The sequence below is a fragment of the Mytilus californianus genome, unplaced genomic scaffold (assembly GCF_021869535.1).
Source record: "Mytilus californianus isolate M0D057914Y unplaced genomic scaffold, xbMytCali1.0.p SCAF_7, whole genome shotgun sequence".
Lineage (NCBI taxonomy): Eukaryota > Metazoa > Mollusca > Bivalvia > Mytilida > Mytilidae > Mytilus > Mytilus californianus.
This window is the reverse complement of record NW_026262723.1, coordinates 45996144-46021112: the sequence shown is the minus strand read 5'-3', so window position 1 is coordinate 46021112 and position 24969 is coordinate 45996144. Positions and strand designations below refer to the sequence as shown.

Below are 24969 nucleotides of genomic sequence, written 5' to 3'. Positions count from 1 at the left end.
ACTTAAACTAAATCAAAATTAAACTCAAGTATTTTATGTCTTTTATATGGAAAGCAAATATCCATCTTAAATTTATGAATTATTGAATTTTCATGTCTTTCCTACAGCCGACATACAGTGTTTTTCCTCATTCTTTTCCCTTCATCACTCTTTAGTTGATGTTTTTTGTTAAGTTATTTTAATGTGAATAATATAATTATTTGTAATTTATCTCAATGTTATATCACCACAGTATACAAATTATCCAAGATGCACATTGTGGGACATTTTTTAGTGTGGTTCTGTACATGTTTTAAGCTGTCAGCAGTCAGACAGAAGTAGGTGCGATATCAAACTGCAACTTTATCCAAAGATCTGCCAGTATCATAGATACTCAAACTATATCAACATCCTCTTTCACATAGCCTCATCATATAATAGTAATTATTATTATACCTCAGTATGTATTTTCTTTATAAAATTATAGGCAAATAAATTTACTATTTTTTATGCAATTGTCTGAAAAAGACTATTAACCAGATAATAGTTTCAAAAACTATTAACTGCCTAATAGTCTTTTTACGGGAAATCACCTGTGTTATTTGCGCAGCCAAATTATTATGAAGTCAATCCAGAATATAGCTTCGAGGAAATTTTACATCGTGCGCTTCAATTAGAAATGATGAGTTATCTAAAATATTTCACTTGGAACAGATTTGAGAGTAACAGTCCAAAGATGATATCTATTATACATTGTCTTGAAATATATATGAGTTTCTTTGTGAATAATAAAACACTTATTTACTGGCTTTTCCGACAATAACAAATTTATCGTCCATCTCGACAGCATCTATTTCCCTCCATTTAGCGTCAGGAAATACTTGGTGCCTTGGTGGACAATAAACTTGCTATAGCCTGAATAGCCAGTAAATAAGTGTATGATATGAATAGACATTGACTTGTATGACTGGAAGCTGCATGAATTACATGCCTTCTCCAAGGACATCATGGGCACAGAGATGGCATGTTTATTTCAATACTATTATTGTACAATTTTGATAATTATCAACTTGAAATAAGCATGAAAAATGTGAAGTAAATCTATCATTTGTGGTATTTTGTTGCCAGAAAACCATCCTTTGAAAATATTAGTTACATTAACACGATCTGTATTTACAGAGAATATTGTCCAGAATCTCATGTTAAATTGCTATAATTATTTGATAAAATCATAAAAATCTGACCATAATTCATAGAATCCTTATAATTATGACTATATTAAGAAATGTAATTATACTTTTATTGATTTTCAGTTTTGGTTAGATGATATGATCAAATTTTAATACCAGTAAATCTCCCAAGTTCAGACAGATTAAAGAAGCCAAATAAAACTAATGGCTCTGAATAACATATTTGACTCCATGTTTGGAATAGAATACTGATGTGTAAGTAATATTCGTTTAACATGTTTAAGCACATTTATTTCCATTTTTTTTTCTATTTGCATCAATTGAAGCAAACATTTGGTTAAATTTGAATAACCTTTTTGTGTACCCATACTACAGTATAGTTTATATTAAATCATTTTTTCCTTTTAATAAATACATTTGTATAATATATTGCATGTCATCGAAGTATTATCGTTTAACAAAGACCTTTAATGAACATGATGAATGTGATTTCATTGTAGAAAAAATAGTTTACAGGGGCACTATCATAAGATAATTTCAAACTGCATATGAATATACCAAAAATATCTGTTCAATACAGAGTATACATGTTTCTCATATATAAATAATAAAATTAAAAACTTCTGAAAATATTTTAGTTTTTACTTGAATGATGGTTTACTTGTAAATTTTTTACTTAAAAAAAATCTGGCATGCACTTTTTGTTTTAAAATTTCTTATATTATTTTAGTTACTAATTAATATTAAACTGGATAACTGAATGAATACACAACCAACTCCATATACTACTGACATCAATACATAATGAAAGAAAAGAAGGAAAGAAAAGTTCAAACAACAAACAAGCCAACATTTGAAAGTTTGTTTGGATTTTCCCTTGATGAATGCAAGAGATGGAGGTCATTTGTAACATTGTTATGTCGTCCAATGGATCCAGCATCCCTTGGGATCATGAGGATAGTATTTGGTAAGTAAGGATATTCTATTATTTTCAAATCAAATCAAATATTTTATTGTCGTATAAACTTTACAGTTTGTGACCAACATGTATTAACACAATAAACATATAATAATCATATATACATACACATTATTACACACAGTTATCAAAATGGTCATTTGTTTTGGCTTTAGAAATAAACCTTTCTTGACTCTGTCTTATATTCACATTTTTTTTTTTTTTTCAAAAGTAGAATTGTTATATTTACTGTCCAGTGTACATTTAATATCTTATTGACTGTACCGTATTTTGTCATGTATAATACACACTTTTTTACCCCGAAAATGAAGTTAGTAGAGGGGATGCATATTATACACATTTATAGATGGTTTTTCATTTTTTTTTTTTATTAATATTGTTTTTTACTTCATTATTGTTTATATTCAAGATATTTTTTTATTTTATTTATTTATTTGGTTTTTTTTTTTTTTAATAACGTTTTTTTCCTTCATTATTGAATATTCATAGTACTGGGGTGACACCCTGCATTAATGAGCTTAGGGTTGGCGCATTCAAACTTGTTTAACCCTGCCACATTCTGTATGTGCCTGTCCCAAGCCAGGAGCCTGTAATTCAGTGGTTGTTGTTTGTTGCTGTATATCATATTTGTTTTTATTTCATTATTTTGTTCATAAATCAGGCCGTTAGTTTTCTCGTTTGAATTGTTTTACATTTGTCATTTCGGGGCCTTTTATAGCTGACTTTCGGTATGGGTTTTACTCATTGTTGAAGGCCATACGGTGACCTATAGTTGGTAAATTATGTGTCATTTGGTCTCTTGTGGAGAGATGTCTCATTGGCAATCATACCACATCTTCTTATTTTTATATTAAAATGTAATTAAGGATTAAGTATGGGTGTGTAGCAATTGAATAATCATGTCAACTTTTGACAGGTGTTCAATATAATAACCTCAGGCAGTGCTCGAATTCAACATGATCAATGAAAAGAAAATAAGTGCATTACATTTGAGCGCATTATCATTACATTTGCATACAGCTTTTGATTACATTTGTGTGCATTATTTTACAGGTATTATTTTCGAGAGGGACAAGTCCGTTTTATTATGCACAAGCACTTAGTCCTGGAAATATATCCAGATAAAAATGTAAATACCTAGCAAATCTAAAGATTTAAAGTACTGATTTTACATGTCGTAACTTTCTGAATATTTCCTTTAAGAAAACACAAAATACAAAAATACTATAAGTACATGGAAGTGCTGAATTAAATTGCTCATTGAAGTGAGAAAAAGGGAATCTGCTGAAATACCTTTGCAATTATTTTTGGGGCATAGCCATGAAATATCCCCTGACTTAAGAGTTCTGTCGATACGGAAAATAAATCCATTGTACACTAATGATATTTTCCTACGACTTGTTTCAGACAAAAGAAACTCTGTGTTTGTGCCTTGGAGCATATTTACAAACTGACTTAAACAATACTAAAGCGATCACTATTGGGTAAAATTATAAGGAAACAGAATACTATATATTCACAATTAAGTTACATATATATCTTAAGCTATTACAGAATTTCTCGTAATCACTTTATATGTAATGTCGTAACCACAATCCCTTCCCCCTTTTCCCGAATGTGACCTACTGAATTAGACTTATTACCAGGTTTGTACTAACATGAGCAACACGATGGGGGCCACATGCAGAGCAGGATCTGCTAACCCTTACGGAGCACCTGAGATCACCCCCAGTTTTTGATGGGGTTCGTGTTGCTCAGTCTTTAGTTTTTTGTGTACTGTTGTTTGTCTGTGGGTCTTTTTTCTTTTTTAGCCATGGCGTTGTCAGTTTATTTTCGACTTATAAGTTTGGATATCCCTCCGGTATCTTTCGCCTCTCTTTTATATCTTTTTAGAATTCAATATGAAAAATATATAATTTAAATTTACAAGAATGTTCAAAATTCCGAATAACTTTAGTCATACTTATAATGTTTGTTTTTACCTGTGTTACCTGTAAAATGAATGGGCACAAATGTATGTAAAAGCTGTGCGCAATTGTAACAAAAATTAATCCCCAAATGCGTGCAAATGTAATGCATCCAGGAAAATATCGGATTACAAAGTTTATTAAATTTTAATTACTGCTAATCAATTTAGAAAAATGTTTGAGGTCTAATTTCTTTTGCTCCATAACATTTCAATTATTTCTTTTATAATATTTGAACAGTGCATTGGCTTGGACAAGCTTAGGCATACATTGATTTCAAAAGGAATCTTTAATTAATAACTTTACTTTTATAAGATTAACAAATGTAAATAAATTACATGATAAAAGCTCTACCATTTTATTGTTTATGACTTTAAAATTATTTAATTAAACAATTTGATTGAACAATCAATCTTATATATTATTTTTATCTTTCAATAGACTTAAATGAAGATTAAATACATGGTTTAATTGTTCCCTTATAAAGGATTTTTACAGTCAACTAGACTTCTTAATAAAAAACAAATTTTTAAATTTTTTTACACGATTTTAGAGGAATGAAAAGGGTATGCCTATTATACAAAACTGCGCACCATACATGGCTAAATACAGGGGTACTTGTTGTATATATGGCTATTAACTCCCCTGAAACAATTTACTGTCCAGTGTACATTTGATATCTTATTGATTGTACTTGTTAATGTATATATAGCATACATTTTTTCTTTTTATTTCTTTTTATTTTTGGGTGGTAGGGTTAGCCCCAAACCTGTCATCTAAAAACAAAATAGAAAGATTGAATTATCTATTCATCTACTAAAGTGCTTGATTGTCACCAATTTTTTGCCAATCAAAATTTGGGGGATACTTTCAAAGATATAGATGAAGATTATGATTATTTTTTGAAAAGTGAATTTTTTTTGGGCAAAAAAATAAACACTTGATAGACTTTATACCTATATTATGGAGTTCAAGGGCCCAGAAATTATCAGATTTGTATTTTTTGATAAATGACTGATTTCAGTCTATTTGAATTTTTAATTGCTTTTTCTTGAGTAATTTTCAGTTTTAGGTAATTAAAATTATTTTAGTTTTAAACTGTTGCATGCCACAGGTAATTATTTTAAATTCCATTTGTATACTTATTAACCATGTTAATTTAACTTACATAAAAAAAGAACCCAAAAGGGTTAAAAGTGTTTTCATACTAATATTGATGTATCATATTTATTTTTTATCATATTTTGGTGCCCTATTTTCTTTATATATAGAACATAAAGCCCTTTTTATATCTCTTAAATGGCATTCTATTTTTAACCAGGTTTTCCGAATGAAAAATCTGTTATTAAAATGTTGAAGAACAGCATGCAATGAGGCAGGTGGCTGCCAACAGTTTCTGTGAAATAACTTGTGAACCATTCAATCATTGCTTTTCAAGTTTTAATATGTTTTTACCCATGACTAAATAGAGGTCAAGTTGACTATTTTCACTTTTCCAGTTAAGGAGTTATGGTCCTTGATATATTAAATTGGCACTTTATGTCCAGACAGGCGCAACCAGATGATTCAATTCAAACAAGCCTGGAAGCTCCATAAGTTAGAATACATTATTTTCATTCAAACTAGCTGCTCTCTTTAAGTTCAACATGGTTACCATCAAAATATAGAAAACCTGGTTTGCAAGATTTTAATTACCCTAGACGATCCCTGATATATTGTCATGCTTAGAGCCTGGATTATACTGTATTTCCAATATTCTTAAATTCTATACATTTGAATTTTTTATTTTGAAAGGTTACACATTTTTCAGTTTAAGTTATGATTTTATTTCAGGATTGTTGATGGTAATAGACATACCACAAGAGAGAGGGTTAGGACATGCTGACATGAGATTTCAACAAAATGTGTGTTACTTCCCTTTCTTTAACTTCCTGCAACCACTTCCAATTCAGTGGATGATGGTAGTTTATGGATTCATGTGGTTAGGTAAGAGTACAAACAAACTGAAATTTCTGTTAAAAGAAAAATCAGTTTCAAAAATCAATAGCATAATTGACCATTTCAGTAACTAAAGGACTATGGGTAATTCCATAGACATATTTTACCTTTTGGGTATTTAGCTGAATTGTCTCTGAATGACCCTAGCTCTGTCTCGGAATAACCTTTTGACATCATGCACCAATTCCTTTTTAGCTCACCTGGCCCGAAGGGCCAAGTGAGCTTTTCTCATCACTTGGAGTTTGTCGTCCGTCGTCGTTAGCTTTTTACAAAAATCTTCTCCTCTGAAACCACTGGGCCAAATTTTACCAAACTTGGCCACAATCATCATTAGGGTATCTTGTTTAAAAAATGTGTCCGATGACCCTGCCAACCAACCAAGATGGCCGCCATGGCTAAAAATAGAACATAGGGGTAAAATGTAGATTTTGGCTTATATCTCTGAAACCAAAGCATTTAGAGTAAATCTGAAAAAGGGTTAAACTGATTGTCAGGTCAAGATCTATCTGCCTAGAGATTTTCAGACAAATCTGACAACCTGTTGTTGGGTTGCTGCCCCTGAATTGGTAATTTTAAGGAAATTTTGCAGTTTTTGGTTATTATCTTGAATATTATTATAGATAGAGATAAACTGTAAACAGCAATAATGTTCAGCAAAGTAAGATCTACAAATAAGTTGCATGACCAAAATTGTCAGTCGACCCCTGTAGGAGTTATTGCCCTTAATAGTAAATTTTTAACAATTTTTTGTAAATTTTTGTGATCTTTTACAAAAATCTTCTTCTCTGAAACTACTGAGACAAATTTAACCATACTTGGCCATAAACATTATAAGGGTATCTAGTTTAAAAAATTTGTCCGATGACCCCGCCTTCCAACCATCATGGCCGACTTGGTTAAAAATAGAACATAGGGGTAAAATGCAGTTTTTGGTTTATATCTCTGAAACTAAAGCATTTAGAGCAAATCTGAGAGGTGGCAAAAATGTTCATCAGCTTTAGATTTATCTGCCCTGAAATTTTCAGACAAATCCGACAACCCGTTGTTGGGTTGCTGCCCCTGAGTTAGTAATTTTACAAAAATTTTGCAGTTTTTTGTTATTATCTTAGATAACATTATAATATCTAATATCTAATACTATTAATTATGATTTTAACCTTATTTTACATTATTTCCAAAGCATCAGTAAATACAAGTGAGCGACACAGGCTCTTGAGAGCCTCTAGTTTAATTATGACGTCAAGTTTTTTTAATTGCGGGAACTTGTGTTAATTTAAGTAATGGTAGACAAATCTGCATACAAGTGTAAAAACATCTATTTTTTGTATACCAAATTTCGAATTCCTATTTAGAATTTGTTTAGTCATTTGGTGTATACTTTTGAAAATATTACCCAAAATACTTCTGAAATGACAATTTCCTGGCCATAATAATCCATTTATGCCTGAATGCCCAATCAATGAAAATACGTCAATAAATCATTCAGAATAAGCTTGGGATTTACCTTTCTCGATAAAATGGACATGCTAGCTGATTTGCCTTTTCTCCCAGAGGGCACCAATATCCCAAGATTCATGGGATTTGTGACCTGTATTTTAATTCATAGAAAGTACAAGCCTTGACAATTAGGAGCAATCAATACAGAGAGGGACTGAATTATTTGGGTTGTTCTGTTGTTGGATGTTTATGAATAAAAGAAACTTGAGTATAAGTCAGTGATACAGTAACTCAATAACACAAAAAGTTAAAAGACGTTACATATGTATGTTGCAGATGTTTGTTTTTGATTTGTTTGTGTTTTGGGGTTTTGTTTTTATATGGCCTGTATATTCTGTAACAGTTCAAACAGGGGACAAACATCCATTGGTGGAATGACAACTCTGGTCAAGATACAATTCAGGGACAGTTACAGTATAGAAACCTATAATTACCATTGTACTATGACCATGACTTAAATTAAAATTTGTATATACAAAATATGTTTTTGCTTTATTCACAGGTGCCTTTGGTATAATGATAGGATTTTTATATCGTCTGAGCTGTATTTTATTTATGGTGCCTTACTGGTACATATTCTTACTAGACAAGACATCATGGAACAATCATTCTTATCTTTATGGTTTGATATCTGTCATGTTTTTCCTCTGTGATGCTAACCGTTACTGGTCTGTTGATGGTTTGTTATGGAAGAGTTGCAGAAATAGTCATGTTCCTCTATGGAACTATACAGTATTTAGATTTCAGGTAATGCCAATAGATTAGATATGTGCTATGTAAATGTGTTATAAAATTGTCTTTATCTAGTTTAAACATATTTTATTTGCTTAAATATGCAAAATGGATGAGACACAAGTTATTCAAACTTATAAAGTCTTTATCTATTCTTTTCATTCCAGTGTTTTTATCATCCCGAATATGTATGAAATACTTGCCACTGGATGTTAAATGAGCAACAATCAACCAATGTTTTTATCCTGTGAATTAATTTATTTTCTTGGATTGAGAAAAAGTTGTATTTTTGTGGAAACTTGACTTTGTGGTTTTGGCAAATTCATCTTACAAACCTATGGAAAATTTGTATTTTATTATACCCATTGCTTTCCAAAGGGTAGTAAATAGTGATGGGGGAGTCTTCCAACTCTGTGTTCATTTAATATAGAAATAAGGAGATGTGGTATGAACTATCCATCATAGTTCAAATGAAGTGGATGTTAGCAATTATAGGCAACCATACAGCCGTTAACAATGAGAAAAACCCAAACTGTATAGTTGGCTATAAAAGGCCCTGACATGAAAAATATAAAACAATTCAATTGAGAAAACTAATGGCCTAATTTATAACAAAACAATTTACAAAAAACAAATATGGCAGGCATGAACCAAGGACAACCACAGAACTACAGGCTCCTGACTAGGGATAGGCACATAAAGAATGTGGCTGGGTTAAACATGGCTGAAGGCGCCAACCCTCCTTCTAACCTGGGACAGTGGTGTAACAGGACAACGTAAGAACAAACTATAAAAATCAGTTGAAAAGGGCTTAACTCAACAGATCGATTCAAACCAGAAAAACAGTTAACAAAAACACAGTCAGGACAAGGAAGGGTATTTATACATCCATTACAAAAGACACAAAGTACAGATCAGAGTACTCACAGTTACTGACCAATAATTACCAAAATAAAAAAATCATGTATCTAAGACTAAAATATCAATCAGTACACATCCAACATCCAATGGATTTAGTGTTAAAAGGTCATTAACACTCAGAGAAAAACGTGACAAAACATAGTCTACAGATTGAAGAACAATGAATGTGCATATGTGTTTAACAATAATATTTAGTATGGTTTTAATTTACTGATGACAAAATCAATATTTATACAAAAACAATATTCATAGATCTAATTACAGTGTTGAATTGGTAACATTTTAGAATAAGTTCATTTAAAGGATTGATTAGTATACCCAGATCGTATCTAAATTTCCAGGCTCAGTAAACAACCTCATGATAAAAATTGGGATGTGCTATTCCGTTTGAAATAAGTTTTCTACAGGTACAGCCAAACTTCCAAACCAAATCTTTGTATCTATGGTAGAATTTAGTAAAGGTGTTAAGTAATTTGTAGTAACGAAATCCCTGACATAATAATTTATCAGAAATACATAGATAAGGCTCATTGAAATCCAAAACTTCACGACAGACATGGGCAAAGGGAAGAACCTGTGATATATAAACATCGTAAGACAGTGCAGAGATTCTAGTGTAAAACTAAAATAAATAAATCTAGGAAAAGGCAGTTATTGCTGTTAATATTTGATTTATTTAAAGTCAGTTCCTTTGGGTAAATTTCGGTAGCATATTTAGAGAATTCTTTATTATTTAACGAAAAAATATTACCAAGAAAATCAACTTATATGATTTATGACTAAAACAAACAAAATATAAATGACAAGAAGAAAGCATGTATAATTATAATAAACAAACTTATTAATACGTATTTATATAGTATAATAGTTTATTCAATTATGAGTCCCCTTACCCTTAGTACTAATGACTGCTTTATAAATAAACCTATGCTTTCTACAGGTTTTTGTGTTGATGGGCAGAGAATAAATTTCATTTTAATGTCATCATTTTGCCTCAATCAATTTTTTAATAAAAGCTGGTGTGATGGTTGAGTTTTTCCTGCAATACAAAGAAAATGTTTCTTATCCTCAATTTTATTGCAGGACTACTATTATCTATTTTCTAAAATTTCTGTTTATATAATTTTTCATAACTATTAAGAAGTTTTACTTTTATTTCAGTTTTTAGTGTTTTTATTTGGTTTGATTTTTATCCTCAATATGCTTAAAATTAACATGAGCTTCTTTTGCAATACTTTTTACATAAGTAAACCATGTGTTTTACATCCTGATGAGTAAAGATTCAGTTTACAATATAATGCTGTTTTTGTTTTGTTTTTTATTTGTCAGAATTATTATTGTGTTTATCATTTGCAAATCATGGACTTTTCAAGAAGTGGGCATACATTGGCACTCATACCACATCTTCTTATATCTATATCATTTTGTGAGCTTTTCCTGCACTGCATCTAGGTGAATGGGTACCCCATGATTAATAATGAATCTACAGTATTTATTACAAATAAGTTTGCTGTAATGGCTGTCATGTCATTTCTTAAAGGATTTTACAGTGACAAGGATGTTATTATTAAGGAAGGATTTTGATGATATTTATCTCATTTCAAAATAAATGTCATTCCTCATAATTCAAATGATTCAAAGACAATTGAAACCTGCTTTGTTTCAAACTAGAATTTAAAACTTAAAATTCAAAAATATTTCTCACAACATAGATAATTGCTTTGAAGTTAAATGTGATGATTCAGCTTTTTTACACTTTGAAGTTTAACTACAGTGAAGTCCCTAATATTTGTTCACCTGATAAGTCTACTCGTCTTTATACATAGTATTACTAGTGTAACTAAATACAGTGGTTCTGTCTTTTAAATAGTCAACTATATTATGCAGGTGTCCTTTGGTCATAGGAAATATTCAGTAATGAAAATATATGTAGATCATTGGTAGATATTGTAAATGTTAGCCCTTACAGAAGTATGGCTTTTGATTAAAAAAAGACAGTACTCAATACTCTGCATTTTACAAAAACACAATAAGATAATTTTTACAAACTTACACCAGTTTATAATATCAGCTCGATCTTTTAGCAGTATTTATTCATATATAATGCTGAACAATTACTCCTTGACTTCTGAACATACTAATGGCCTTGTAGAATCATCTTTGACTTGAGTGCAAGAAGTCACTGGTTTGAAATTGAATGGTATTAACTTCTTATTGGCAAAGCAGGAAGCATTCAGGAATACATGTAGTTGGAAAGACTGGTCTGCTCAGAATATTTTGGCCAAGCAGTAAGATGTCACCACAAGGACCTTTACCGTATGAACTCTCAGGTTAAACTTCTACTCAGCATGTTGATGTATTGAAGAGCAGGCTAAATTCTTATCTCATAAACATATTATTATCCTATGTTTGCATGTAATGCTTACCTCTGTACATTTGGTAGCCATCAATTATTCAATCTTTGTATTCTGATTGTAGGTTTTTCTTGTATATTTTTATGCTGGAATCAAGAAGTTAGATTTTGACTGGATGTTTGGGTATTCCATGACAAATTTGTCCAAGAAATGGGTATTTGAACCATTCAGGTAATTATAGTCCTTATTTACAACATAAAGGACATTTTAAAAAAATCAAAGGATATTTACAAATATTTTAGCACCAGCATTATGACTCATTTATATTTTTATTTATACCAGGTTAATTAATTACTGTCAGTTGAAGCTTTGTTTTACTTCTAAATAATTAGGATTTTCTGTTACTGTTTGTTTGTTTGGAATGGCTAAATTAATATATTTTTATTTTTCTGACTTTTCTATAGAGGTATATGAGATTTGAAGCCAGCACAGACTTAAGCAAAAGTAAATTATTGAGTTAATGTCACATAAACTTAAGTTTTCAGTAATTTCACATTCAAATTCTTTTCTGTAAATCGCAATTTTATTTATTTCAGATTAATAATGACAGATGATCAGATAGATCTATACATTGTACACCTAGGAGGATTAATATTAGACATGTTTGCAGGATTTTTGTTATTTTTTGACAAGACTAGACCATTAGCATTTTTCTTTGTTGGATCATTCCATTTCATGAACTCCCAAATGTTCAGTATAGGTATGTTAAAGATAGTTCTATTTTTACTGAACAACAACTAACAAAATAAGAAACTTATGTTTTATGAGGGATGTGATTCATTTAATGTTGTATAGTGTGTTCCATTCCAAAGAATGAAAGGCTGATTTTGAAAAGATTGGTATACATATGTGTTAAATAAGAAGGCATTTAAGTGCTCATTTGGCCCAGCAATTTGTCAAAAATAAAAGAAATTAAATGAACATATTATTAATGATAATCTTTTCTTTTTCACTTCTTATTAAAAGCTTTTAGAAAATGTAAATATTAATTTTGTTGTAATGAAATGATCTGACTGACATCATTCAAGTTCCACAATTATACTTAAAAAAAAAACTAGACAAACAGCCAAATTAACATCGACCTCATACATGTCATACTCACAAAAAAGATTTGACAGCTTATTGATGGACATCAAATAAACTTCCTTTTATTTTATTGTTTTTGGGGGTGATGTTCTCTATATTATTTCTCAATTGTTATGAATCAAAGAGGCAAGATTTAGTGCTATTTAGCCAATTTAGTTAATTTACTGTCAGATATTTCATTGCTGTTACTATTCAGGATTGCAGATGGTTTTTATGTAGTTTATAACTTGTACTATTTCATTAGTTGCATTACCCTGGAGCATATATCTGCTTATATCTGCATCCTCAGGCAGATCTAATAAATTTAGACATTTCTTACATAAAGGTAGTTCAGATCCCCACATATCACCAAAAGTAGGTTACTCTAAATCTAAAAAAAAAGGGCTATGTTGTATGATTGCCAATGAGACTTGGATTTGAGTAACTATAGGTTATTGTACAGCCTTCAACAATGAGCAAAATCCTACCATATAGTCAGCTATATGAGGCCCCAGATTTCTTTTCACTGACATATTAAGTTCTAAGTTCAAGCTTAGTCACACTGCCCTAATTTTTACATTTCATTGATATTGAAGGGTCATTAAAGCTCAAAAATTTCCTACCAAAATTCTTACCAAAGTTCAATATGGACTATGGAGTTTCTGAACAAAATATCCAACATACAAACAAAAGTGTCTTTCGAAAATGAGAAACCAGACTCAACATACTGTAGGTACAAGCAATACTCAATAGTTATATTAATTTTTTGAGCTATTAAAAAAAAGTTGCTGTTCAAAATCCATTTATAGAAGAGTGTTTGTCTTCTGCCCTTTTTGACTGTAAGATAGGAAAAGACAATAAGTTTATGTATGTAATGAAATATGCAAATTTTGAGAGAATAATATAATTCATTTGTAATATTTTTCATCTAAAAGAAGAAAATTATGTGTTTTATCTCATTTTTATGACTGTTTTACAAATATAGAATATTTTTGTTTGATTCAATTTTTTCAACTTAGCCATGTAAGGGGAGATAACTCAGATAACTTTTATAAAGGAATGTTTGGTAAATTTACCCAATTTGTTTTGTAGCTAGAAAACAAGTTGCACCAATTTTTATGCCCCATTTATGGGCATTATGTTTTTTGGTCTGTGCGTCCCTTTGTCCATTAGTTCGTTCGTTCGTTCGTTCGTTCGTTCTTTCGTCTGTCCCGATTCAGGTTAAGGTTTTTAGGTTAAAGTTTTTGATGAGGTTGAAGTCCAATCAACTTGAAACTTAGTACACATGTTCCCTATGATATGATCTTTCTAAATTTAATGCCAAATTTAGAGTTTTGACCCAATTTCATGGTCCACTGAACATAAAAAATGATAGTGCGAGTGGGGCATCTGTGTACTATGGACACATTCTTGTTCTTTTTATTTTCACATTATAAGAGCTATCTGCTCATATTATATCGTTTAGTTTTCTTTCCATCACACAAAATTGGTTTTTCCATGTATAATCTAAACAAAATTTGACAATTTTGCACAATCTGTAGCATGAAAAAAAGTCTCCTGACCCATACTTTTTACTATATGTTTGAAAAAAAACATGATTTACCTACATTTGGAAAATTATTTATATTAATTTTAGACCCCATCTACCTTTAATCTGTCTGTGATGTCCATTATTTCACACCATTCCTGTGGCCTTTGAAAGAAGTTCCTCTTAGGGAAGCCTATGGGAATGGTTAGAAGTTTGCTGTGAGATGTCATCCATTCAGGTTTTAAATCTATTTGAAAACAGAAAACAGAATATGTTTATCCTTGAAGCCTACTAAACATTGACTTAATAAAACAGGAACACACAATATTCTTCTTTAAATAACGGTAAACTATACTTTCACAATATATACAGTTGATAATATACCCCAATGACTCACAAAGAATTGAAAGAATTAAACACTACATTTACAACTGGATTTTTTAGATAGACAATTAACAGTTCACTGTAAAATTGCTTATTTTTTATTTATTTTATCACAAAAAGATATTATTTAACAAAAAATAGATAGACAAATAAAGTTTACAATAACAGTAAAAAAAAATTGCCGTATAAAGGGAGATAACTCATAACTAGCCTACCACATATATTTTTACCTTGAAACCTATCAAGTGCTTTTGTTGGAAAAAACGTTGAATTGTTCACAGACTTTGTTAAGTTGAGATTTCATATTCTAAGTGTCCTACAATCATTACACAAAGTTATACAAGTTTTAATGTATATAATTCTTTTACAGTAATAGTTCTTTTACAGGCATGTTTTCATATACCATGTTAGCGACCATGTTGATATATTGTTATGCTGATTGGCCAAGGTTGTTGTTCAGTAAATGTCCACAGTGGATGAAGATTGTTTTACCTTCAGATGATGGGATACAGACCAGTAGTTATTGTATCTATAGTAAAGAAGATATAAAACCAGATAATAGAAAAAAGGTAATAAAATTCTTAAAACTGATAAATATAGAAATGTTTTCAATAATTTTATGAATTTGAAAAATTCAACAAGATGAATATAGTTTATAGTTTTTTTCATGTGAATTTTTCACTTATTATGAGTAATAGGATAACTATATTTAGTATATGACTTCCTTGTAATGTAAACATGTCTGTCAGACAGGGTTATCTTGAACTTGACCTCATTCCATGTATCAGTGATCAAGGTTAAGTTTACAGATGAAGTCAGTATCTCAGATACTGTAAGCAATAGGTTAACAATATTTGGTGAATGGAATGATTGTAAGGTGAACATGTTTAACTGGCAGGTTTCATCTGACTTTGACCTCATTTAAATGGTTCATTGGACAATGTTGCGTTTATATATGACCGCAAAAAATTTTGCGGTCGTATATTGGTATCACTTCATCGTCGTCGTCTGCGTAGTACGAAGACATTTGGTTTCCAGGCAATAACTTTAGTATATGTAAATAGAAATCTATGAAATTTAAACACAAGGTTTATAACCACAAAAGGAAGATTTTGGGGATTATGGTTCTAACAGTTTAGGAATTAGGAGCCAAAAAGGGGCCCAAATAATCATTTTTCTAGTTTCTAGACAATAACTTGTGGAAAGGTGTATGGATCTCTCTGAAATTAGACCACAAGTTTTTATACCACAAAGGGATGGTTTGGATTGGCTTTGGGGGGTTATGGCTCAAACTGTTTAGGAATAAGGGGCAAAAAAGGGGGAAAACAAGGGTCTCCTGGTTAATGGACAATTACTTAAAAGTACAATGTTATGTTTGGATTACCTCCCTTACACTGCTTTTAGATGTATAAAGAAATGTTGTATTGTATTGAGGTGATTAGCTGTCAATTTATTTTTAGAAGTTACTATTAAAAATGCTAATTAAGGAATATTAATTTTAGCCATGATTATGTATTTCATTTTCTATTTTAAGACTTTTATGATGTATTTAAATGGGTAATTATGGTTGCAAACTCCATTGGAAATTTGAATTGAGATTTGACCATATCTTGAGGGAAAGATTTTTTTTTTTTAAAAAGGGGGGGGGGCAATTTTTTCTAATTTCAGATTTTAGAAAATAAAAAGAAAATTTCTTCAATTATTTTTTTTTTTTTTTTTGCAAAAAAAAAGGGGGGGGGGGGGGGTTCAATTCGCAACAGCATAGTGTATTGCACAAAAGCAAAAAATTGAATATAAATTCAAATCATATAACCATTTCTAAGTTCTTTGACTACAGTTATTCTGTGTCAAATATTTAATTACAATCCAAATTCAGACCTGTATCAAGCGCAAATATTGTGTCCATTTTTGCCCCAACTGTTCAGGGTTGGACCTCTGTGGTCGTATCCAGATGTGCTTGGCAAAGCAATTTATTGTAGTTTGGTCTTATTTTCTAATACTATAAGTAATTTGGTTTATGGAATGATTGTAAGGTGTACATGTCTGTCTGGCAGGTGTCATGTGACCTTGACATTATTTTCATGGTTCATTGGTGAATGTTAAGTTTTCATTGTTTTGTCAGTTTATCAGATACTATAAGAAATACGTCAACTATATTTGGTGTATGGATTGATTGTTAGGTGTATATGTCTGTCTGGCAGGGTTCATATGACCTTGACCTCATTTCCATGGTTCATTGGTCAATGTTGAGTTTTCATGGTTTTGTTAGTTTATGAGATACTATAAGAAATAAGTCAACAATATTTGGTGTATGGAATGATTGTAAGGTGTACATGTTTGTCTGGCATGATTTATCTGACTTTGACTTCATTATGATGGATCATTGATAATGATTAGTGTATGTGATACTTGTAGTTGCACCTTCATATTACAGACTTTCAATTTAAATACAATCAAGTAGGCAGTGTGTGCACTCTTGTTCTTACTAAGCTTTGTCAGTTACACCCCGATGAGATTAGAAATAGAGATTTTTGTGACAGTTGACAAAATATTCTGGATTTCAACCACAGGTAAGCCTAGAAAACACAGAGCGCATGATTCGTCACAAACTTTATATTCAAGTCAGATAGTTCATTTGTTATAGCAGACATAATGTAAACAAAAAAGTTGTTCATGCATTCACTATATGTTTTGGTCCCAAAAACCTATTGAAATTTGTATGTTTTCATTGAATTTAGTGGAAAATTAGATTTATGCCAATAATAATGCCATAAAAAGAACTCTGAAGACTCTAAAAAGAAAGCTACGATACAATTTGATATTGGCCATTAAATCCTAATTTGAAAATTGAGCTAGAAATAGGGGCCGTAATGGGACCAATGAAAATACTCCCTTATGTATTTTTGGGATTAACATCATTTTTGTTAAGAAAAATATTAATGTCATCTGACCAAAGGTTTTCCTCGGGCAAAATAGAAAAGTGGTTGAATGTTGTATATACATTTTTTTGCATTTATTACAGAAAGAAAGTGAGCCAAAGTCAAAAGATCCACCATCGAAGAAACCTCCTCCTACTGCACCAGGTTATGGCCATCAGATATGGACATTCATTGTTTTACTTTACATAGCAACTCAGCTTTTCTTGCCATTTTCACATGGACTTACTAAGGTAAGTAACATATGACATAAAATCTAACAATCATTGTGCCATGTTGCATAGCTATTCAGCAAATCTTATTATACTGGTATGGTTTTTCAAGGCTAAGACTTAATAGGAACACAAAACATTGCAAATCAGTTCTCTTTGTCTATCTCTCAGTTTCCTAACAAAGTTTAAAACACATGAGAAATTTAGTAAACTTATCTTTACCGACTTAGGTATTCAGTCATTTTAATTATACTTACAAGGTAAAATACACAAAACACATCAATCATAATCTGGTCAAATAAACAAATCATTTTTTTTTTAGCTTTCCTTGAATCAGAAGGTCATTTTTGTTTTGAAATCAGCTCTTCTTGAATTAATGGATAAAATGCAAAACTGAGATTCATTATTTTTTTTTCAATGAACAAACATTTCAGCTCTAAATTTGCCATTGGCCATCTTGAACTTGCAGTGATTTGTGAGCTCTTGTTTTATGTTAAAGGCATCAATTTTACTTTGAGATGAAGAACATGAATTTATCACTGTTCCTTTGATTTTGGTTTAATAAAATGCATGTAGAGATTTCATGTCATGGTTTAATACATCAAACCCTTTTTTAGAACAATTAAACATGTTTTATATGACTATTAAAGAGACAGTATTGCTATTTGATAATTCTTTGTTGTTTGATGATTTGATATGTTTAGGGTTACAATAATTGGACAAATGGATTGTATGGGTATTCCTGGGATATGATGGTTCATAGATGGAACACACAACACATAAGAATCACATATGTTGATAAAAAGACAGGAGATGTTGGATATTTAGCTCCTGATGTAAGTTTCATTACTTTTAATAGACTGCATATACAAAACTTAAAAATAGAAAGACATGACATGATAAGCTCTTGTAAGTAATAGTAGTAGTCTTTCCTAATTTGTACAACCCAGGACATGACATGTCAATAACTGACACTTATTGCCTGATGTTATTATTAAAAAATCTCACTTTTACTAGTAAAGATATTCATAATAATTATATATCAGGAAATTTTCGTGCTTGTCTAATTTTGGTTATTTTCACTGTAGACAATTTACTATGGAACCTACCCTGCACAAATATATCACTGTTTAATAAAATACATTGTACACAGCTATAAAACAGGAATAATGAACACAGTAAAAAAATTTAACTAACACATCTAAGGCTCATACAATGAGACAAAAATGTTACTTGAAAAAAATCCTATGTACATTAGTTTGATGCAAATACAGTAGACTTTTGATATACTGATGCAAGGAAGAGTTATCTTCCATATTGTAGGCCAAACTAAACAAAACATCTATACTACTAAAGGAAGAGACCGATTTCTTTGAACCGCAACTCCTCTGAAACCATACAAAGTTGGAAATATTTGTGATATGACATATAAATGTAGTGTATTGTACTTCCTAAATTTGTCTTTGAAACAATCTTTTTCCACAGAAAACACCAATTTTTGAGAAAATATCCACATTCGGAGATCGTTATCGATCCGTGTCTTATACGCTTTCGTGCATGCTCAGTTGACGTAATGCCCGGGAAATCTATCTATACTTTTAAATTTGTAGACCAAGATTTTTTAGCTGGTTTGTCTCCGAGTGGACAATCGTCTGAAGTATTATATAAGAATAAATAGTTAGTGTATGTAATGTACTTTATAACTTCATATGGTAATTGCTATAAGTGTAGCTTAATTAATTAAACCCCAAATAGAGTTCCGTAGCTGGTTCCTTACCGTCTACGTTTTGTAAGCAGGTGGAAATGGTTGGATCAGTGCATAAAAAGAGTTTGAGAAACCTGAACCCAAGCTGAGTATCACCATAAACATTTCAAGTAGTCTTCTAGCCGCACTCGCGCGGGTTTTTTCTAGTATTAATAAAAAGAAAGCCAGCAGTGTAAATAATCAAAGTTATCATCCTCTATTTTAGATCTAATGTATTCTTAAATTATTAATATATGTAATTACGGTTCCTACCCTTGTACGTTACAGGTTAATTAAAAGCCATGACACTAAAAATTCCTAGCTCATAATGTAAGTGGCCATAGTTTTATTCCTTGTCTCTCTCAGACCACACCAGGAATAAGATATGTCTTATTTATTTCTCTACAAAACATTTGAGTAACATGTCAGTATTTGATGTTCCATATTTGTCTTTCTTGTCTGAGATCATGTCAGGCATATGGTGTGCTATATTTGTTTCCCCTCTCTGAGATCACACAAGGTATTAGGTGTTTCGTATTTCTCACCTCTCTTGACAGATAAGATGTGTTTAATTTGTCACCCCTTTCTTAGACCATACTTGTTTTAGTTGTCATATTTGTATACTTGTTGATACCACACAAAGATAAAGTTTTCTAAAAAAAAAATCAGCAAGAGTTTAATTATCTTTTGAAAGTAGGAAATAGACTTAACTTATATGATAAAAACACAAAAAAATATTAACTAAAAGAGAAAAGAGAAATACATATTTTAATGGTGGGCTATTCAGGTGAAAATTTTGTTAGATAAACACTCGGTAAACACCAGGTAAATTAAAACTAGTGCAAAAGCTTGAGAAGACACATGTTATAGTTATGCTGGCATTTTTTTAGGAGGAGTACAATTTTCATGTTAATGAAAATAAATTTGTGTATGTTCAAAAGTTGATTGAAAATGTGAAATTCTGAATTGAAAATTCTAGTGTGTTTTATTTCTAGGCATTCAATAATGAAAGGCATTCCAGATGGAGTGCTCATGCTGATATGGTCAAACAATATGGAACCTGTTTAGCTGATAGATTAAAACAGTATGATCTTGGGGACATTGAACTCTACTTTGATATCTGGAAATCACTGAACCAAAGATTTCAACAAAGGTAAATAAATATTAGTTTTTGTTATTCTTTCTCAACATTACAAAACATAAAACTAAACAGAAATACAGACTGTTGATAACTTTTACTTTTTGGGGTACTTTCTATTAAGGACTAAGAAAAAATTGCATTTTCGTGGATGCTTGATCATGTATTGTTTTCAACAATTCATTTGTATGACAAATATTACTTTATAAAGAAAATAGTATATAAATGAAGCTGCTGCACCACAGAATTATTAAAGGACAGTTAGAACCTAAATTTTTGCATGGAAATTCTGCTACTAAAATTGTTTCTGATCATCGTTACTATAGATCAAATATTTGGATTGAGGCTCAATCATTGAGCACTAACATTAATCATTCTAATTCATTAACATTTGTAACTTTCATTTTGATTTGATAATGCCAACTATTTCAGGGCATCAATTCCACAATTGATGGTCAGAAAATATGCATATATGTTTTTATTCAGTTGCATTAGAATGAAGATTTGCAGGCATCAATTAAATAACTTACAAGTAAACTCAATTTGCAACCATCAAGATTGTTGTCTTGATTTTTGTTTCACCTGTTAATGCAGTTGATCATTTTAAATGACACTTTGTACTGCCTTTTGGGTCATATACCATGTTTTTATCCCTAGCCACAATTTTTATATAGTCTGTTTTGCTTTTGCATTTAGTAGTCAATTACCACAGTAGGCAAGATATTTTGTGAATAGTACTGCATTCATTTTTCAGAATGTTTGATCCCAGAGTAAATATTTTAGAAGCAGAATGGCATCCTTTTAAAAGAACATCCTTTGTTGAACCACTATTAGTTGATTTGTCAGGTTGGAGAGAAAAGTTAGACCAGATTAAAGATCAGTTAGATAACCATACAGATGTTGTATTTGTAGCTGATTTCCCAGGTAATGATATTCATCTGATAATCATAGAAAAGTTGTCTGTTTAGCTGATTTCCCAGGTAATTATAGTCATCAGATAATCATAGAAAAGTTGTCTGTTTAGCTGATTTCCCAGGTAATATTAGTCATCAGGACTGGGTTGCTCAAAACTATGGCTAAATTAAGCCATTGGTTAGCTTATCCAATGGATAATTATCTTATCCACTGGCCTACTATCCGTTGGCTATTTTTCAATTGCTCAAAAGCAAAATTGAAGTGTGGTTAGTTGGCCACTGGTTAAGGTAACTTAACCAGTGGTTAACAGCTACTTTCAACTCATCCCAAGTAAATAATTCCCAAGTTATTTACACAAATCAAAAATAAACCTTAAATATTACATAACCGGTCCGTGCAACTAAAGATTTCAACTGCGAGTGTTTCACAATAAGGTTCCTAACCATAGGTACAAGAGGAGATTTTATTTAATGTAAACATATATACTGAATACACTATGAAGTTAGTGTATTTTACTAAAGAAAATCTCATCTTGTACCTCGTAACCTGTAACGTAAACTTACAAAGAAAAAAGGGTGCTCTCTAACACGACCGCGTTTATGTCTAAAAAAAGAAACTCTAAACCCGGAAGAAAGTTATCATCACAGATTATGTTCAGCTCAGCATTAAATCATATGTTGATCATCAGTCATTTTTTGGTATGGTGAATAGATATCCATTTTTTAATTTGTTTTACTTTTTATTTTCGGGGGAGGGGGACTGTGTTTTTTTTTGGGGGGAGGGGGGGGGCGATATTAGGAAAAAGCTGGGTCTGTTTTGAATATTGTTTAAGAAATACACAATCATTAAAAAAAAACGACATTAAAATAGCCTTTCAAGAAGTCATAACCTAGGAAGGCGTCACAGAAAAAAATTAAAATAGCCTTTCAAGACGTCATATTTATTTGGAAGTCATCACAGAAAAAAAAAGAAATAGCCTTTCAAGACGTCATAACTATTTGGACTAAATGTAATATAAAAAGGGGACTACCGGCAAGAAAACATTAATTCATATTGGGACGTGATACTGACACACATAAAGGTATTTTATATGTGGTTATGTTCCGGACAATATGAGTACTAGGACCACAAGGACATATATTGGTTTGGTTATTAACAGTCTGAATATATGAGGATTTAGACCAAATACGTATTATGAAATAAATTCAAATTTTCTTCTCAGGAACACACTGTTCTCGTTCTCTGAGCCAAAATTGGCACAAGTTTACTGACTAAAATCCTTTATATTTAACGTATTGTCCGAGTCTTGGTTCATCTATCGGTAATAGTGAAACCCCAAGTATTTGGGGGATTATTTTTTTAGCAGTTACCCCCGGTGTTTAGATAAGCTCAAAAGAAAATAAATCCTCTAATTTTTATTTGTTTTTGCAAATAAAAAAGAGGGACAGCATGTAGTAACTGCGGTTAAATAAATATAATATACATGTAATATGAATATGAACATTTAATAACTAAAACTACCTTGATTTGACTTAATATTGAATTCACCGAAAATAATAAACACGTTATTTGAGATCTCAACCCTCCCCCCTATACCTCTTGCCAATGTAGAAAAAACAAATGCACAGCAATACGCACAGTAAAACACAGTTTAAAAGAAGTCCGAGTCCAATGTTAGAATAGGTAACAAAAGAAACTAAACAAAATGACAATGATACATAAATTAACAAAGGACTACTAGCAGTTACTGACATGCCAGCTCCAGACCTCAATTAAACTGATTGAAAGATTATGTCTTCATCATCTGAATATCAAGCACAATCCCTCCCGTTAGGGGTTTAGTATCATACCATCATAAAATATATGAGAAGAACATAACCCGTATCATGCCAACAACTGGTTTTAGAATAAATGTGTTTATTTCCGATGCAAAGACCCTATAAGTGAATCAATATTAAAGACAAAATATGCCATCTTTAATGACCTGACAACAGTATCGTAACTATATCCCTTTAAAGTCTGTTTAAAAATTTACTTAGCTTTTTGTTAATATATTCATATTAATAAATAAGATGTTCCGATGTCATATGGTATTTTGAACCCTATGGTAAATTGACCCCGGGGTCAAAATACCGTTATGGTAAATAGAAACCCCCCCCCCCCCCCCCCCCCCCCCCCCCTGTATGGAAAATTGACCCCCCCATGGTAAATTGAACATGCTGTTTTTTTCATTCTAGATGATTATTAGAACATTATACATTATTCTAAAGCTTATCATAGATTAAAAATCATTCATACAAGAAGGGGAGGTCAATTTTCCATAATTTTTTAAAAGAAATATCTTTGCTTGGTATAAGTGCTCTGAAGTCTTTACCAACAAAATTTCATTCAAAATACTTATTGAAGCATTATAACTAGACCATGTATCTTGAATGCTTTAATTTTTTGAAATTATAACATATAAAGGTAGCTTTAATTTTCCATGGTAAAAAAGGGGGAGGGGTCAAATTACCATGGCTCAGTTAAATAGTCAAAACATCTTTACAATATGTTTTACATGTATCATATATTTATTTGAGTATTAAAACTTTGAAAACTAGTTTGAAAATAATTCGACTTCAGAAATTGGAGGTGTATAAACAAGGAGGTTCAATGACAGGGGGAGGGGTGCAAAATAACATGGCTAAGAAAAATAGTAAAATAAAATTACCAACATATATACCAAATACTAGTAACAGCATTTATATAACTATCTAAAATAGTTTGAATAGAAATGATTTTTGAAAATTGAAAGTAAAGGTTCAATATACCATGACAGTGGGGGGGGTTGTCTTAATACCATAGCTAAGTAAAAATATTGAAACGTCTTTTACAACATGTTTTATATATACCCTATACTTATGACAGCATTGAAACTTTGAAAAGGAGTTTGAAAAATATTATTTTTGAAATAAAGAGGTGAATAGGAAGGGGGTTCAATTTACCATGGCAAAGGAGGGGGGGGGGGGGGTTAAAATACCATGGCTAAGTGAAATTGTTGAATCATCTTTCCTTCATGCTCTTTCATACCAACTACTTATTTAATAATTGAATATCTTTAAACACTTTATTATAGATTGAAATTCAGACATCTTAAAAGGGGAGGGTCAATTTCCCTTAGTAGAAGGGCAGTTAGTGCTGTAAAGTCTTTACCAAAATAATTTTCATTAACTTTCTTTCTAACTTCTTTACATAGTCATAATACATGGTATTTTTACCCCCCCTGCCATGGTATATTGAACCCCCTACTATAGACTTCTAACTTCAAAAATTCTAGCTATTCTAGCTCATTTACATAGTTATAATACTCCAATAAGTAGTTTGTATGTAC

At 31.0% G+C, this 24969-nt stretch overlaps 1 protein-coding gene across 2 annotated transcripts in view; it reads left to right on the top strand.

Annotated features, from left to right (window-relative positions):
- The window catches only part of LOC127709123 (vitamin K-dependent gamma-carboxylase-like), a 52967-nt gene that overhangs the window by 3276 nt on the left and 24722 nt on the right, over nt 1–24969 (top strand). For both annotated transcript variants that reach the window (XM_052214474.1, XM_052214475.1), the window contains exons 2-12: nt 1293–1424; nt 1900–2136; nt 5949–6101; nt 8113–8357; nt 11742–11848; nt 12214–12377; nt 15042–15223; nt 17677–17823; nt 18507–18638; nt 20542–20699; nt 21439–21608. In XM_052214474.1, coding sequence (XP_052070434.1) covers nt 1974–2136; nt 5949–6101; nt 8113–8357; nt 11742–11848; nt 12214–12377; nt 15042–15223; nt 17677–17823; nt 18507–18638; nt 20542–20699; nt 21439–21608 — 1621 coding nt within the window. In that variant the 5' untranslated portion in view covers nt 1293–1424; nt 1900–1973. The remainder of the gene's footprint in view (nt 1–1292; nt 1425–1899; nt 2137–5948; nt 6102–8112; nt 8358–11741; nt 11849–12213; nt 12378–15041; nt 15224–17676; nt 17824–18506; nt 18639–20541; nt 20700–21438; nt 21609–24969) is intronic.